The sequence below is a fragment of the Macaca fascicularis genome, chromosome 2 (genome assembly GCF_037993035.2).
Source record: "Macaca fascicularis isolate 582-1 chromosome 2, T2T-MFA8v1.1".
In the NCBI taxonomy this organism is placed as follows: Eukaryota; Metazoa; Chordata; class Mammalia; order Primates; family Cercopithecidae; genus Macaca; species Macaca fascicularis.
This window is the reverse complement of record NC_088376.1, coordinates 80,151,751-80,169,494: the sequence shown is the minus strand read 5'-3', so window position 1 is coordinate 80,169,494 and position 17,744 is coordinate 80,151,751. Positions and strand designations below refer to the sequence as shown.

Below are 17,744 nucleotides of genomic sequence, written 5' to 3'. Positions count from 1 at the left end.
TCCTTGTCCAATTCCACTTTTGACCTGATGTCCTTAAAAAAACTGAAAAATTCAAGGACACTGATGGAAAGGAACAAGGGAAGAATTTAATGATTTTACTAAGAAATAACTAGGAATTGCCAAATTAATTATACCTATAAACACAATTTAGTTGGTGACTAGAGTGTTTATTTTGCCTTATCACAAAGACTAGATATTGTAGATTAATATAAATCACTGCTTTGCAAAAAATTTTTATATCAGAAACTGAAATTTACCAGGTAAACTTTTACTGATAAATATCCCATCTGCATGTATAAATAATCCTGCTGCTCTTATGTATTTTGTGATTGAGAGAAGTTATAGTGGCAGTTTAAAGACGTTACCAGCTGGAGACTTTGCAGATTGGAAATGAGGATGGAAAGGGATTCTTCCAGCTAAAACCAGTAATCCCACAACAAGAAAGGGTTGTTTTGATTTAAATATGCATATATTAATGTCCCCCAACCTGTGCTTGCTATCAATACAATCATTATGATACTGAGCTGCTTGAAGCCTAGGATATGACTTTTGTTTGTATCTTCACTTGAATTCAAGGATGTTTTTTCTTTTTCTCTCAGAACCTGTTTTCTTATATCAAAATCAGATCTATGAATAGGACATCTTTACCTGTTTGCATTGCCATTTTTTTTTATTCCTCAAAAGATATGCTAAGAAGAAGAAGGAGGTGTATATGTTAAACAGCTAGTTGAAATTGGCTGATTTCAATTCCAAGTTTCATAATTATATACTACATTATAAGATACTAACAATTTTGTATGGATGAACTAGTTAACAAACCGTATCAACAAAAAGCCAGCAATTAAATTGTGCTGTACAAAGTGCTACTTTTTTAATATAAATATTTTCAAAAGGGACCTGGAGATGAAGTTAGAATGCATTTTTATGTGATCTGAGAATCATCACTTAATGAAAAAAAAATTTATGTAAATTACTTCAGTTAAAACAACAACGAACATTTACAAGTCATACAGGAAACATAGCATTTTTAAAGTTTTTTTTTTTTTTCTGTTTATGAAAGTGCCATATGCCCATTTTAAGAAGTTTAGAAAATTCAGAAAAATACAAAGACAAAAATAATCCTACCACCCCCAACTAGTATTAAGACATTTTGATGCACAATGAGCATACAGAATTTCAGATTTCATGTGTGTAGTTTTGACTGTGCTTGAACAATCCTAATATCCTTGGCATATAATCTGCTGTAATTTTGCTGGGGCTTGAATTCTAATCAGGGTGTTCCGAGTCTAGTTCTGTCTAGTCTAAAATGAGTGACATTGTTGCCAGTAATTATAATGGCCCAGTATCTTCACTTTATTGTAGTTCTATGCGTGCTTGTATATAAGCAACAACTAACAAATGTGTACTCTGCTGTATATGGTAGAAATTATATGTTACAGAAATATTCACATATTTGGGGATTCAAGGTTTGCTTGTGAATGTTAATTTCTATATCTCCTTCCTCATTTTTTGTCTGGTAGTCTTTTAATAGCAAAATATCTTTTTAAAAAAATCCTAAGGGATAGAATTGTACTAAAAACTGTCAGCTTCTATAGATATTTTTACAATAGAAAAACCTTTCCTTCCTGCCTCTACATGGGCAGGTCGATTTTCACTGAAAACGGCTTCAAGCTGGTTCTAATATTTACTCACTTATGCAGGTGCATTCGTCAGCGTGCAGTCTCCATCCCGTATCACATTCCCAGTGGAAGGTGCCCAGAGTGTTAATACACCGCTGCTGGCAGCCTCCATTCACCACCGCACATTCATCGACATCTAGAGGAGGAAGACAGATGGTCAGGATTACAATGTCATTCCAATGTCAGCTTCGAAGAAGTGGCACAATATTTCTTTGATACACAGTATGTGTTATATTGTACAAAGGCACCAGCTCTGTTGCCACAAATCTTTGCTTATTTGATCCATTTTGTTTCATCGTGTAAACAAGAAAATGTACCTAGAAACTTTATTGAGCTTTTTAAAGCCCATCAATGATGAGCATAGGGATTGCTCATAATTTTCTATTCTTCAAATATTGGTTAATTAGACAGATTTGAGATATAGGTATTTCCTTGGGGAAGGAAAACTGGAGGGGAGAATTACAATAAGCTACTCTATCAGGAGCAACACACGCTAGTAGATAAACACCTATTATTGGTCTGGCACTGCTGAATAAAGCCAGTAATAGAGTCAAGACCTTGAATCTCCTTCTCATGTGCTATGATGAACATCAGGGCAGAGACAGATAAATTAAAATGAAACCATGGTTTGGTGTTCTTAAAAATATACATTTGTGTCACTGATTCAGCTTCTTCCTTCTCACTCAAGATGCCATTTTCAGAAATACCATGTTTATATGGGTGGTTACTTTAATTTTAGAAAAAAATAGAAAGAGGTCAAGATTCATGATCACCTATGTCTTAAGATCAGCCAAGGTCATGATAAATGAATTATGATGTTTATCTTCTGTTTCGAAAAGAAAAATCAATTTCTCTCTCAGAAGCTACACTTCCTTGTACCCTGTGTAATCAGTACTTGTGTATCTAAAATCACAAAAAGAAGATAGCCATAAACCTAGGGAGGTATTTTCAGGTAGCTGGTGGATAAAGAAATTCTAAATGCTCTTGTTTGGGGATTTATTTTTAAATAAAAACCTATGACTTTTGACAAGTTTCAAAGAAATAATCATCTTTCAGAAAGGTGGAGATTTAGCATAGCAACGCATGTGTCTAATGGATAGAATGCCTGCTAATAGATAGTTTTCCCTGCTCCCAATCTCAGATATTCCAGCAAGAATATTAGGAATGAACATTCTTCACTAAAATATAGTCAATCTACTAGACAATCAGCATTACAACAAGCAGCATAAATTCCATAGGGCAAGATCCTTATTCAAGAAGACATCAAAATGGAGAAGTATTACTATTGCAATGACTCATAGCACCTTTTCAGGCTGAAATCCTATGATCTGTAATGAGTGCTTTGTACTGTAATAAAGACTAGAGGATATGACCTAAGGGAAGCAAAAGAGTTTTCTTTTACTTGGCATTGAATTTTTTAAATAAAGGAGACAAAATATATACAAAGAAGATATAAGTCATCAAATAAATCCGATACTTAAAAACTACTAGTTCTCACTATTTTACACAATTTAGTATTTTCCTTTAAAAAGTAGATATTCTGGTATAATTGCTGATATTTTCAAAGGAATCTTATTTTAAAGATAAGAATTATTGACTTTTCAAAGTGCTAGGATTTTTATTACGTTTTGAGTCTGTGATAACCAACCTCTAGGTCTTTTTCATATAAACTAATGTTAAACCAGAATTCTCTATGTGTTACTTGTATTTTTATGCAGGGTTCAATATTTATGCTGGCTAAATTTTTATCTTTCTGACTTTAGGGTATTATTCTGTGGAGTTAAGATACAATTTTGAATCTTAATTCTGTTAAACCCCGAATTAGATATCCTTCCCAGGCTTTAAAATTTTAGACATAAGTACAACTCTTTTTTTTTTTATTATTATTATACTTTAAGTTCTGGGGTACATATGCATAACATGCAGGTTTGTTACATATGTATACTTGTGCCATGTTGGTGTGCTGCACCCATCAACTTGTCAGCACCTATCAACTCGTCATTTACATCAGGTATAACTCCCAATGCAATCCTTCCCCCCACCCCCATGATAGGCCCTGGTGTGTGATGTTCCCCTTCCCGAGTCCAAGTGATCTCATTGTTCAGTTCCCACCTATGAGTGAGAACATGCGGTGCTTGGTTTTCTGTTCTTGCGATAGTTTGCTGAGAATGATGGTTTCCAGCTGCATCCATGTTCCTACAAAGGACACAAACTCATCCTTTTTTATGGCTGCATAGTATTCCATGGTGTATATGTGCCACATTTTCTTAGAAGTACCATATGACCCAGCCATCCCATTACTGGGTATATACCCAAAGGATTTTAAATCATGCTGCTATAAAGACACATGCACACGTATGTTTATTGCAGCACTATTCACAATAGCAGAGACTTGGAATCAACCCAAATGTCCATCAGTGACAGACATAAGTACAACTCTTAATTTTTGAGCATACTAAGCTTTAGATCACAAATGATTTTGCCATTCTCAAGAGTTATTGCAATGTGCCATATATATTTAAATACATTGAAAATGTCTTAAAGGATGCTACTTCTGAAGGGGGAGAAAATGTATTCAAATGGGTTTAGTGCAGGGTATGCATGGGGCTATGTTGGACAAAACGATTTAGTCACATCTATGATGTTCTAATGTTTTACAAGAAAAAGTTATCCAGTTGTTACTTACGTAATGAAAACAAATTTTAAAGAAAACAATATAGTATGACCACCTCCCTTGACCCACCCACCAAACTTCAATAGTTTTCTGACAAAAGAAACAAAGTTAGTGAAAATAAGAAAAATCACTGAGTCCATTCCAAAGATAAGAGTGGGCATAGATTTTGAGAATGAGTGTTCTTTTTAATATGTTTTAATGTGTTCATATTCTTTTTTTTTTTTTTTTTTTGAGTCTCGCTGTGTCGCCCAGGCTGAAGTGCAGTGGTGTGATCTTGGCTCACTGCAACCTCCACCCATGGAGTTCAAGTGATTCTTCTGTCTCAGCCTCCTGAGTAGGTGGGATTACAGGTGCCCGCCACCACACCTGAATAATTTTTGTATTTTCAGTAGAGACGGGGTTTCACCATGTTGGCCAGGCGGGTCTCCAGCTCCTGGCCTCAGGTGATCCACCCGGCTTGGCCTCCCAAAGTGCTGGAATTACATGTGTGAGCCACTGCACCCAGCCTAACATGTTTATATTCTTAATATGTCCTAGAATTTTAATTAAAGTACTATACCATAGTTGAAATAAGCATGCATAACACACACACACACACACACACACACGCACACACACACGCAAACCAAACTTTCTCTGTATTTTGAGTCAAATAGTCTTGGGAAAAAACAGTGTTGAAACTTATTAGCCAGTTACCTTGCCTCTCTGAGACTCAGTTTCCTCATCTATAAAATGAGATGATAGTGATGGCCACATGTACTGTGCTGTGATGTTTTTCCTATTCATATCTCAGATTTTGGTATATGGTAATGCTTGAGATTTTATTTTATTTTATTTTATTTTATTTTATTTTATTTTTTTAAATTTATTTATTATTATTATACTTTAAGTTGTAGGGTACATGTGCGTAACGTGCAGGTTTGTTACATATGTATACTTGTGCCATGTTGCTGTGCTGCACCCATCAACTCGTCATTTACATCAGGTATAACTCCCAATGCAATCCCTCCCCCCTCCCCCCTCCCCATGATAGGCCCCTGTGTGTGATGTTCCCCTTCCTGAGTCCAAGTGATCTCATTGTTCAGTTCCCACCTATGAGTGAGAACATGCGGTGTTTGGTTTTCTGTTCTTGTGATAGTTTGCTAAGAATGATGGTTTCCAGCTGCATCCATGTCCCTACAAAGGACACAAACTCATCCTTTTTGATGGCCGCATAGTATTCCATGGTGTATATGTGCCACATTTTCTTAATCCAATCTGTCACTGATGGACATTTGGGTTGATTCCAAGTCTTTGCTATTGTGAATAGTGCTGCAATAAACATACGTGTGCATGTGTCTTTATAGCAGCATAATTTATAATCCTTTGGGTATATACCCAGTAATGGGATGGCTGGGTCATATGGTACATCTAGTTCTAGATCCTTGAGGAATCGCCATACTGTTTTCCATAATGGTTGAACTAGTTTACAATCCCACCAACAGTGTAAAAGTGTTCCTATTTCTCCACATCCCCTCCAGCACCTGTTGTTTCCTGACTTTTTAATGATCGCCATTCTAACTGGTGTGAGATGGTATCTCATTGTGGTTTTGATTTGCATTTCTCTGATGGCCAGTGATGATGAGCATTTTTTCATGTGTCTGTTGGCTGTATGAATGTCTTCTTTTGAGAAATGTCTGTTCATATCCTTTGCCCACTTTTTGATGGGGTTGTTTGTTTTTTTCTTGTAAATTTGTTTGAGTTCTTTGTAGGTTCTGGATATTAGCCCTTTTTCAGATGAGTAGATTGCAAAAATTTTCTCCCATTCTGTAGGTTGCCTGTTAACTCTGATGGTAGTTTCTTTTGCTGTGCAGAAGCTCTTTAGTTTAATGAGATCCCATTTGTCAATTTTGGCTTTTGCTGCCGTTGCTTTTGGTGTTTTAGACATGAAGTCTTTGCCCATGCCTATGTCCTGAATGGTACTACCTAGGTTTTCCTCTAGGATTTTTATGGTATTAGGTCTAACATTTAAGTCTCTAATCCATCTTGAATTAATTTTCGTATAAGGAGTAAGGAAAGGATCCAGTTTCAGCTTTCTACTTATGGCTAGCCAATTTTCCCAGCACCATTTATTAAATAGGGAATCCTTTCCCCATTTCTTGTTTCTCTCAGGTTTGTCAAAGATCAGATGGCTGTAGATGTGTGGTATTATTTCTGAGGACTCTGTTCTGTTCCATTGGTCTATATCTCTGTTTTGATACCAGTACCATGCTGTTTTGGTTACTGTAGCCTTGTAGTCTAGTTTGAAGTCAGGTAGCATGATGCCTCCAGCTTTGTTCTTTTGACTTAGGATTGTCTTGGAGATGCGGGCTCTTTTTTGGTTCCATATGAACTTTAAAGCAGTTTTTTCCAATTCTGTGAAGAAACTCATTGGTAGCTTGATGGGGATGGCATTGAATCTATAAATAACCTTGGGCAGTATGGCCATTTTCACAATATTGATTCTTCCTATCCATGAGCATGGTATGTTCTTCCATTTGTTTGTGTCCTCTTTGATTTCACTGAGCAGTGGTTTGTAGTTCTCCTTGAAGAGGTCCTTTACATCCCTTGTAAGTTGGATTCCTAGGTATTTTATTCTCTTTGAAGCAATTGTGAATGGAAGTTCATTCCTGATTTGGCTCTCTGTTTGTCTGTTACTGGTGTATAAGAATGCTCGTGATTTTTGCACATTAATTTTGTATCCTGAGACTTTGCTGAAGTTGCTTATCAGCTTAAGGAGATTTTGGGCTGAGACAATGGGATTTTCTAAATATACAATCATATCATGTGCAAACAGGGACAGTTTGACTTCTTCTTTTCCTAACTGAATACCCTTGATTTCTTTCTCTTGCCTAATTGCCCTAGCCAGAACTTCCAGCACTATGTTGAATAGGAGTGGTGAGAGAGGGCATCCCTGTCTTGTGCCAGTTTTCAAAGGGAATTTTTCCAGTTTTTGCCAATTCAGTATGATATTGGCTGTGGGTTTGTCATAAATAGCTCTTATTATTTTGAGGTACGTTCCATCAATACCGAATTTATTGAGCGTTTTTAGCATGAAGGGATGTTGAATTTTGTCAAAAGCCTTTTCTGCATCTATTGAGATAATCATGTGTTCTTGTCTTTGGTTCTGTTTATATGCTGGATTATGTTTATTGATTTGCGAATGTTGAACCAGCCTTGCATCCCAGGGATGAAGCCCACTTGATCATGGTGGATAAGCTTTTTGATGTGTTGCTGAATCCGGTTTGCCAGTATTTTATTGAGGATTTTTGCATCGATGTTCATCAGGGATATTGGTCTAAAATTTTCTTTTTTTGTTGTGTCTCTGCCAGGCTTTGGTATCAGGATGATGTTGGCCTCATAAATGAGGTAGGGAGGATTCCCTCTTTTTCTGTTGATTGGAATAGTTTCAGAAGGAATGGTACCAACTCCTCCTTGTACCTCTGGTAGAATTCAGCTGTGAATCCATCTGGTCCTGGACGTTTTTTGGTTGGTAGGCTATTAATTATTGCCTCAATTTCAGAGCCTACTATTGGTCTATTCAGGGATTCAACTTCTTCCTGGTTTAGTCTTGGAAGAGTGTAAGTGTCCAGGAAATTATCCATTTCTTCTAGATTTTCCAGTTTATTTGCGTAGAGGTGTTTATAGTATTCTCTGATGGTAGTTTGTATTTCTGTGGGGTCGGTGGTGATATCCCCTTTATCATTTTTAATTGCGTCGATTTGATTCTTCTCTCTTTTCTTCTTTATTAGTCTTGCTAGTGGTCTGTCAATTTTGTTGATCTTTTCAAAAAACCAACTCCTGGATTCATTGATTTTTTGGAGGGTTTTTTGTGTCTCTATCTCCTTCAGTTCTGCTCTGATCTTAGTTATTTCTTGCCTTCTGCTAGCTTTCGAATGTGTTTGCTCTTGCTTCTCTAGTTCTTTTAATTGCGATGTTAGAGTGTCAATTTTAGATCTTTCCTGCTTTCTCTTGTGGGCATTTAGTGCTATAAATTTCCCTCTACACACTGCTTTAAATGTGTCCCAGAGATTCTGGTATGTTGTATCTTTGTTCTCATTGGTTTCAAAGAATATCTTTATTTCTGCCTTCATTTCGTTATGTACCCAGTAGTCATTCAGGAGCAGGTTGTTCAGTTTCCATGTAGTTGAGTGGTTTTGATTGAGTTTCTTAGTCCTGAGTTCTAGTTTGATTGCACTGTGGTCTGAGAGACAGTTTGTTATAATTTCTGTTCTTGTACATTTGCTGAGGAGTGCTTTACTTCCAATTACGTGGTCGATTTTGGAGTAAGTATGATGTGGTGCTGAGAAGAATGTATATTCTGTTGATTTGGGGTGGAGAGTTCTATAGATGTCTATTAGGTCTGCTTGCTGCAGAGATGAGTTCAATTCCTGGATATCCTTGTTAACTTTCTGTCTCGTTGATCTGTCTAATGTTGACAGTGGAGTGTTGAAGTCTCCCATTATTATTGTATGGGAGTCTAAGTCTCTTTGTAAGTCTCTAAGGACTTGCTTTATGAATCTGGGTGCTCCTGTATTGGGTGCATATATATTTAGGATAGTTAGCTCTTCCTGTTGAATTGATCCCTTTACCATTATGTAATGGCCTTCTTTGTCTCTTTTGATCTTTGATGGTTTAAAGTCTGTTTTATCAGAGACTAGTATTGCAACCCCCGCTTTTTTTTGTTCTCCATTTGCTTGGTAAATCTTCCTCCATCCCTTTATTTTGAGCCTATGTGTGTCTCTGCGTGTGAGATGGGTCTCCTGAATACAGCAGACTGATGGGTCTTGACTCTTTATCCAGTTTGCCAGTCTGTGTCTTTTAATTGGAGCATTTAGTCCATTTACATTTAAGGTTAAGATTGTTATGTGTGAACTTGATCCTGCCATTATGATATTAACTGGTTATTTTGCTCGTTACTTGATGCAGTTTCTTCCTAGCCTAAATGGTCTTTACATTTTGGCATTGTTTTGCAATGGCTGGTACCAGTTGTTCCTTTCCATATTTAGTGCTTCCTTCAGGGTCTCTTGTAAGGCAGGCCCGGTGGTGACAAAATCTCTAAGCATTTGCTTATCTGTAAAGGATTTTATTTCTCCTTCACTTATGAAACTTAGTTTGGTTGGATATGAAATTCTGGGTTTAAAATTCTTTTCTTTAAGAATGTTGAATATTGGCCCCCACTCTCTTCTGGCTTGTAGAGTTTCTGCTGAGAGATCTGCTGTTATTCTGATGGGCTTCCCTTTGTGGGTAACCCGACCTTTCTCTCTGGCTGCCCTTAAGATTTTTTCCTTCATTTCAACTTTGGTGAATCTGGCAATTATGTGTCTTGGAGTTGCTCTTCTCGAGGCGTATCTTTGTGGCGTTCTCTGTATTTCCTGGATTTGAATGTTGGCCTGCCCTAGTAGGTTGGGGAAGTTCTCCTGGATGATATCCTGAAGTGTGTTTTCCAACTTGGTTCCATTTTCCCCCTCACTTTCAGGCACCCCAATCAGACGTAGATTTGGTCTTTTTACATAATCCCATACTTCTTGCAGGCTTTGTTCATTTCTTTTTCTTCTTTTTTCTTTTGGTTTCTCTTCTCGCTTCATTTCGTTCATATGATCCTCAGTCGCTGATACTCTTTCTTCCAGTTGATCGAGTCGGTTACTGAAGCTTGTGCATTTGTCACGTATTTCTCATGTCATGGTTTTCATCTCTTTCATTTCGTTTATGACCTTCTCTGCATTATTTACTCTAGCCATCAATTCTTCCACTTTTTTTTCAAGATTTTTAGTTTCTTTGCGCTGGGTACGTAATTCCTCCTTTAGCACTGAGAAATTTGATGGACTGAAGCCTTCTTCTCTCATCTCGTCAATGTCATTCTCCGTCCAGCTTTGATCCGTTGCTGGCGATGAGCTGCGCTCCTTTGCCAGGGGAGATGCGCTCTTATTTTTTGAATTTCCAGCTTTTCTGCCCTGCTTTTTCCCCATCTTTGTGGTTTTATCTGCCTCTGGTCTTGATGATGGTGATGTACTGATGGGGTTTTGGTGTAGGTGTCCTTCCTGTTTGATAGTTTTCCTTCTAACAGTCAGGACCCTCAGCTGTAGGTCTGTTGGAGATTGCTTGAGGTCCACTCCAGACCCTGTTTGCCTGGGTATCAGCAGCAGAGGCTGCAGAAGATAGAATATTTCTGAACAGCGAGTGTACCTGTCTGATTGTTGCTTTGGAAGCTTCCTCTCAGGGGTGTACTCCACCTTGTGAGGTGTGGGGTGTCAGACTGCCCCTAGTGGGGGATGTCTCCCAGTTAGGCTACTCAGGGGTCAGGGACCCACTTGAGCAGGGAGTCTGTCCCTTCTCAGATCTCAGCCTCCGTGTTGGGAGATCCACTGCTCTCTTCAAAGCTGTCAGACAGAGTCGTTTGCATCTGTAGAGGTTTCCGCTGTGTTTGTTATTGCCCTGTCCCCAGAGGTGGAGTCTACAGAGACAGGCAGGTTTCCTTGAGCTGCTGTGAGCTCCACCCAGTTCGAGCTTCCCAGCAGCTTTGTTTACCTACTTAAGCCTCAGCAATGGCGGGCGCCCCTCCCCCAGCCTCGCTGCTGCCTTGCAGGTAGATCACAGACTGCTGTACTAGCAATGAGGGAGGCTCTGTGGGTGTGGGACCCTCCAGGCCAGGTGTGGGATATGATCTCCTGGTGTGCCTGTTTGCTTAAAGCGCAGTATTGGGGTGGGAGTTACCCCATTTTCCAGGTGCTGTGTGTCTCAGTTCCCCTGGCTAGGAAAAGGGATTCCCTTCCCCCTTGCGCTTCCCAGGTGAGGCGATGCCTCGCCCTGCTTCAGCTATCGCTGGTCGGGCTGCAGCAGCTGACCAGCACTGATCGTCCGGCACTCCCCAATGAGATGAACCCAGTACCTCAGTTGAAAATGCAGAAATCACCGGTCTTCTGTGTCGCTCTCGCTGGGAGTTGGAGACTGGAGCTGTTCCTATTCGGCCATCTTGCTCCGCTCGATCGCTTGAGATTATATGTAGAAATTAAACAATGTTTTTACTCCACTAACTAATAGAGCTAACAATATAAGACCATGAAGTGAGAGTGCATGGCAGGAGCAGTGAACAATAGAGAAATTCAGAGGCAGGAAGTCCATTAGGTTTAGGGGAAAAATGAGAATTGAGTGCGTGGTGAGGAGAGTGGACAATCCAAAAGTACAGTGGTTTGTCTGAAATTTAGCATTTAGATCTGTCAGGCTAGAGAATAAGGTCAGCAAAGGGAAGTAAAATTGAAAAACAAACCTAAGTCTCCTTTTATTTAATTTGGATGGTAAAGCATTCCTCTTCTTGATTAAAAATACAATACATTTCTGGGCAGGTTGAGACATAATAGGCCGTGTTCACACCATAGCAAGGCGAACTTATTAAAAGTTAAAAAAAAAATCAATCACTTATAGAGGGGGACCAAATACTAAGCAATTGGTTTGACTTCTTTTTTCTTTTTGCCCTTTCAGAATACACTGAATTTACTGATTGGGCATTGTGTAATCAATAGTCCTCAAACTTGGCAGCACATTAGAACCACTTGGTAAGCATCAAAAAATACCAGTGCCGGGGTCCCACCCTTACAGGGTCTGAATTAATTGGACATGGCTAAGGCCTGGGTATCAAAACATTTTTAAAGCACCCTAAGTGATTCTAATGTGTAGCCAGAGTTAAGATTGTCTGGTGCAGTAAGTGTTTTAATTACCTAGGGATTTTGTTAAAATGCAGATGCTGATTTAGTAGATCTGCAACTGAGGTCTGAGATTCTGCTTTTCTAACTAGATACAAGGTAATTCTGATGTACTGGCCTGTGGACCATAAATTCCAACTGGTAAGAGTGTAGAAAGTAGTCTGTTTAACCATCAATGTCACATGAATCACAAATATCATAATTTGGCTCAATTTCTCAGTTGTTTAATTAAATTAGGCCAATTCAGTTCAAATTCCTAAATCTATACTCAGACCAACATATTTAAATACATATATGTATTAGAGTAAGCAAAACTATGTAATTTCAAGACAATTTTAACATTATCTATTATGAGAAATGATCCACCTCTGTTAACCTGAAGGAAATGTTACTTCTTTTCTGATTGAATACTTCTGATATAGGATGAAACTGGGTTAAATTGCTATGATATTAGACTCTTATGCTGGAACTGTCACAAGTGATTTTCTTGGCTATCAAGATTCTGCCCAACAAAGTTAAAATCAGAAATTTCAATATTACATTAAAATGTTATTAACAAGTATCCTTCATGTGAAGAAACAATTTTTCAACAATTCTCTGAGTTATATCTTCATGCTAGATGCTTACAGAAAGTGTTGCTCTTAGAATTGGAGTTCCAGGACACTGCTGGGAATAAGGATAAAGTGATTAGAATTTTCTCAACATTACCGCTGTGATGTGGATCCAAGATTTCATGATTCTATGCTATAAAAGACTGTCAAAAAGAATAAACTGTGTCTGCTATTTTTCCTTTTAATGTCCTTTCTCTAAATATTTTTGCTCTATGTAGCCCTCAAAACTATTTCCTGAGATGGTCACATAATATAATATCTTAAAAGAACGCACATTATTAGCAAATGTATTTTGCACTTAAGAGCTCCCTGAGATTGTTTTGTTTCCAAACAATCAAAATCATTTCATGTTATTTCTTTTAGATTGTGTAACCATTTAACTGAGAACCAGAGTAAGATAAATTATTCTTCCTTTGCCTTTTAATATACTACTCTCAGATACCTGTTGATTGAAAATAAGTGCTCCTAGGGTGCTTTATGTTGGAGATTGCACTGTAGAGTGTTAGGTTTGGAGGAAATATTGAAGAGTTTGGTGAAGATTCTGCTAGGCTTTCCATGTGGCCTTACTTTCCTGTGTTCTACTATAGTGGCAATCACTCTATATATCAAAAGTGCTTATTTCTTCCTTAAAATTCTGGAGTGCCTGATAGAATGAATTTCTTAAGGGGTTAAAGATCCCATTGCCTTAAATATTTTCTGGCATAGATTAAACACTCTATATATGTCATATGGATGATGAATGAATGAATAAATGAATGATTAGTTCGAGAGTCATCCACACCATTCAGTCTTTTAATGCAGCTATACTCACTGATGGAATTTCTCAGAATTGGGCTCCTTGACTCTGTTTACCCTCTTTTCACCCTCGCAGTAGACTCTTGACATTTATGACTACTGACAAGTAGCTTGAAACATCTGGTTACAAAATAGTCTCTAAATCTTCTGAGGAGCAAATATGAATTGTGTCTGTAATGAGTATTGGCTGGTTGCCTGTTTGGGATTCATCCATTTTCCTTCTTTCATACTAAATAAACCTGGGTGTTCTCAGGTTTTCTATAGGTAAATTTTACCTCTTTCACTTTAGAGATATCATGTAGTTTATGTGGGATTGATAAACACTGCCCCCTTCCAAATCCAGGATGGGCTTTATTTGGCATAATCTCATCTATATTTACCAAAGTAATTGGATCAGGTAGTCCCTTCATTAGCATATGACTTTCTCATGAGGAATGCATTACTTCAGATGAGATCCAGTCAGTAGGAAGCTCAACATATAGGCTGGGGATCCTGGGACATAGATGCTCTCTTGCTCTGGAAACTATAATGTATGAATATGAACCATTTTGCATAACCACTTTGCTTCCATGAGTGAAGCTACACTAAAGATAAAGTCAATCGATACGGGACAAAACTGAAGAATTATAGAGAACTGGAGTTGGAGCCCTGATTAAACTATGCCTGAAGTCCTCCCTATCTCTGAACTTCTGTTAGGTGATCCAATAACTCCCTTTAATTATTTTTTAGTTAAATGACTCTGTTGCTTGTAAACAAAATTATCTTTACTGATGCATGCTGTAAACTGTAGCAGCTTACAGTGGGAGAAAATCACCAAGTGCAGCTTAAATGTAACATCTACTTTTCAAAAAGATTTGTTGTCCTCCAATCTGTAAAATGACTTAAATCTGTATTTCATAAAGTATATAAAAGTCATACTTTCCAGTTGTTCTCTACAGAATTTATTGGAGATATTATATTCTGTCAAAATTGTAATGAATTTGATGGTTCATCTTGGTTCATCTTGACTGCAAATGCTTAGTGTTTATAAAACTGCCTGTACAAAGTCATGATAACACCTGACAGTGGCAGGGATACTAAAGTTGGCTTCTTGAATGGTTTCTTCGTGGTGAATCACCCTACTTTTTTTTTTTTTTTTTTAATCTCATCCTTTATCCTGTGTGCTTCCTTTTTTTCTTTTCTTGGCAGCTAGACTCTCTGGTATCTTGAAAGTCAGATCTAATTAAGTAGGAAATAAATGCATGCTGGTAACTCTGTGGATTTTATTTTCCTAATTTCTGCTATTGCTGCAAATAAAAAGAAGTTGCCAATTTTCTAGCACAGGCATTCACCAAGCAATAACAAAATCCACTTAGTTTAGAAAAGAGGTAAGTAGGATTTTTGAAGAGAATGACAGTACTAAGAAGGAACAAAGCTTAAAGGACTTATCTTGTGCTAAGGATAGGAGGAGAGTTCATACGTTCATAGAATATGCAATTAGTTTGGTCTATCTAGAGGGAGAGTTAAAGTAGAAAAAGATTTTGCTAGAGATGAGGCAGGGGCCTGATCATGGAAAGTCTTTTATACTACATTAAGGAGTTACGGCTTTACTTTATAGGCAGTGGGCACTCACAGAGTGAAGAATAGATAAGAGGGGTGGCAGACAGAAGGCAGAGAAGCCAACCAATAACTGTTGCCAAAATCCAGATGAAAGACAATGAGGACATAAGCTAGTAGCAGAAGAAATAGAGAGATGTGGCAGATATAAAAGAACCTAAGGAGAATAAATCAGTATGACTTGGTTATTAAGTGAATGTGATGCAGAAGAAAGAGTCAGGGTCAATTGCCTTGAATTATTGGATAGATGGTTGTGGCATTCACCACAATAGCACAAGAGAAGAAACACTGCATATTAGATGAATAGATCAGTTTTAGAAATAAATATTTTGACGGGCAAGTACATAAGTCAAAGACAAATTTTGTTATCTTCTTGTTATTATCTCTCACAGCCAAAAAAAAAAAAAAAATAAGGCTAGTTAAGCATCCTCTAGTAAATGAGGAAAGGAGGATATTTATCTGCTTGGAATTACATAAAAACAACAGTTTAAATACATACTGGGTCCTCTCTCTCCACCTGTGTAAATGTGGCTCTGATTAGATGATGAAATATTATCAGTTTAAAGTTTCTGGTTTTATCTCTGCCTTGCCTGATCACCAAATCCATTTTCTTTTGAATTATCAAAAGGGATGAAAAGCTGGGGATGTTATTAGGCAGCTGAATATGTGGGCTAAGATCAGGGGAAAAATGTGAGCTGATTTTTCAACTACTATCTACATATACAAGTCTGAAACTTAGAAGTCATCCTTGACACTTTCCCCTCCTTCATCCACAACCAACCTAATCCCAGATTTCACTGTATCAAAGTTACCTTCTAAGACATGTCAAATCTGTCCATCCATTTTTAATCTCCACTGTCACCACACTAATTTGAACTACATTGATGTTTGCAGTAACCTAATAACAGCTCTCTCCATGTTCACCATGGGACCCTCCAATATCTTCTATATGCCACACCACAGTGATCTGTCTCTCTCTACTATATATATACACATACACAAAATACATGTATATGTGTGTATATATATATATACACACACTAAATATATATTTACTATATAAATATAAATTTTGTGTATTTTAGTATTTAGTATAAAAACATATATATATTTACTAAAATCTGGTACCAATTGAGCCACTCCGTTAATACAGTTTTATATAAATATATATACACAGACTATATAGAGTTATATATGGTATAAGTATGTACTATATAGGTATATTACTACATATAATTATATTATATACTAGTATATAATATAGTATACTATATTTTACTACACTGGTAATTTATTTAGTATATATAGCTGTGTTAGTGGAGTGGTTCCACTGGTACCAGATTTAGTGGGCTGGGTTGACAAAGAAGTGGGAGATAAAGGAAGAAAGGGAATTAAGACATGCCTTGTAATAAGTTTGACTGTTAAGGAGAGGAAGTTGTAGTTGTACAGTAGAGTGTGGTAGTGGAAGAGGGGAAGTTTTTTTTAAGGTGAATGACACTTGCAGAAGTTTACTCATTGAAAAGGACCAACAGAGAGATGATTTAAAGATACAAAAGAGAAACAGAATTCTCAAACCACTGAGAATCTCAAATGATAATACATTAGTGCATTCTAAAATAAAGTATACATTGAGAAAGAATCTGCCACAGGCCCTGGTTATCCCTACATATTCTTGCTGGGTATGCTAAGAATTCAGGGCTCTGATCATCTTTACCCAAGCCATTTTTCAGGGCTATAGTTCCACAGATAATTGAGCTAACATCTCCTTTGACAAAAAAGAATAGACTTGTTTCCACTAACTATAAAAGCGGTAGATGCCCTAAGCTCAGTGTTTCCCTGATATAATGTAACTAATTGCAGGTGCAGGCATTCATAATGGGCTGTTTGTGTGTCTTTGTTGTGAGATTTGGGGGAACACGGGGAATTCACACAAACAAATGAAGGCCTGGCTGCTCCTTTTGTCATGAGTAATAATGTCTTTTGTTTCTGACCCAGGAATCTCGTATCTTCTGTCAGCAACTGTGAAACAGTCAAAGCTTGTCAATATAGAAGTAGGGTAAAATCTCAAACATTGCACAGTTCTTGACAGTAGTATGCAGAATAATCCCATTCACAATTGCTTCAAAGAGAATAAAATACCTAGGAATCCAACTTAAACGGATGGGAAGGACCTCTTCAAGGAAAACTACAAACCACTGCTCAATGAAATAAAAGAGGACACAAACAAATGGAACAATATTCCATGCTCATGGGTAGGAAGAATCAATATCGGGAAAATGGCCATACTGCCCAAGGTTATTTATAGATTCAATGCCATCCCCATCAAGCTACCAACGACTTTCTTCACAGAATTGGAAAAAACTACTTTAAAGTTCATATAGAACCAAAAAAGAGTCTGCATTGCCAAGACAATCCTAAGCCAAAAGAACAAAGCTGGAGGCATCACACTACCTGAACTCAAACTATACTACAAGGCTACAGTAACCAAAACAGCATGGTACTGGTACCAAAACAGAGATACAGATCAATGTAACAGAATAGAGCCCTTAGAAATAATACCACACATCTACAACAATCTGATCTTTGACAAACCTGACAAAAACAAGAAATGGAGAAAGGAATCCCTATTCAATAAATGGTGGTGGGAAAACTGGCTAGCCATATGTAGAAA

The 17,744-nt window shown here is 37.5% G+C and overlaps 1 protein-coding gene across 3 annotated transcripts in view; it reads right to left on the bottom strand.

Annotated features, from left to right (window-relative positions):
* LOC102145424 (vitamin K-dependent protein S-like) overlaps positions 1-17,744 on the bottom strand; it is a 602,541-nt gene that overhangs the window by 104,723 nt on the left and 480,074 nt on the right. For all 3 annotated transcript variants that reach the window (XM_065540145.2, XM_074033738.1, XM_074033739.1), the window contains one exon: positions 1,693-1,815. In XM_065540145.2, coding sequence (XP_065396217.1) covers positions 1,693-1,815 — 123 coding nt within the window. The remainder of the gene's footprint in view (positions 1-1,692; positions 1,816-17,744) is intronic.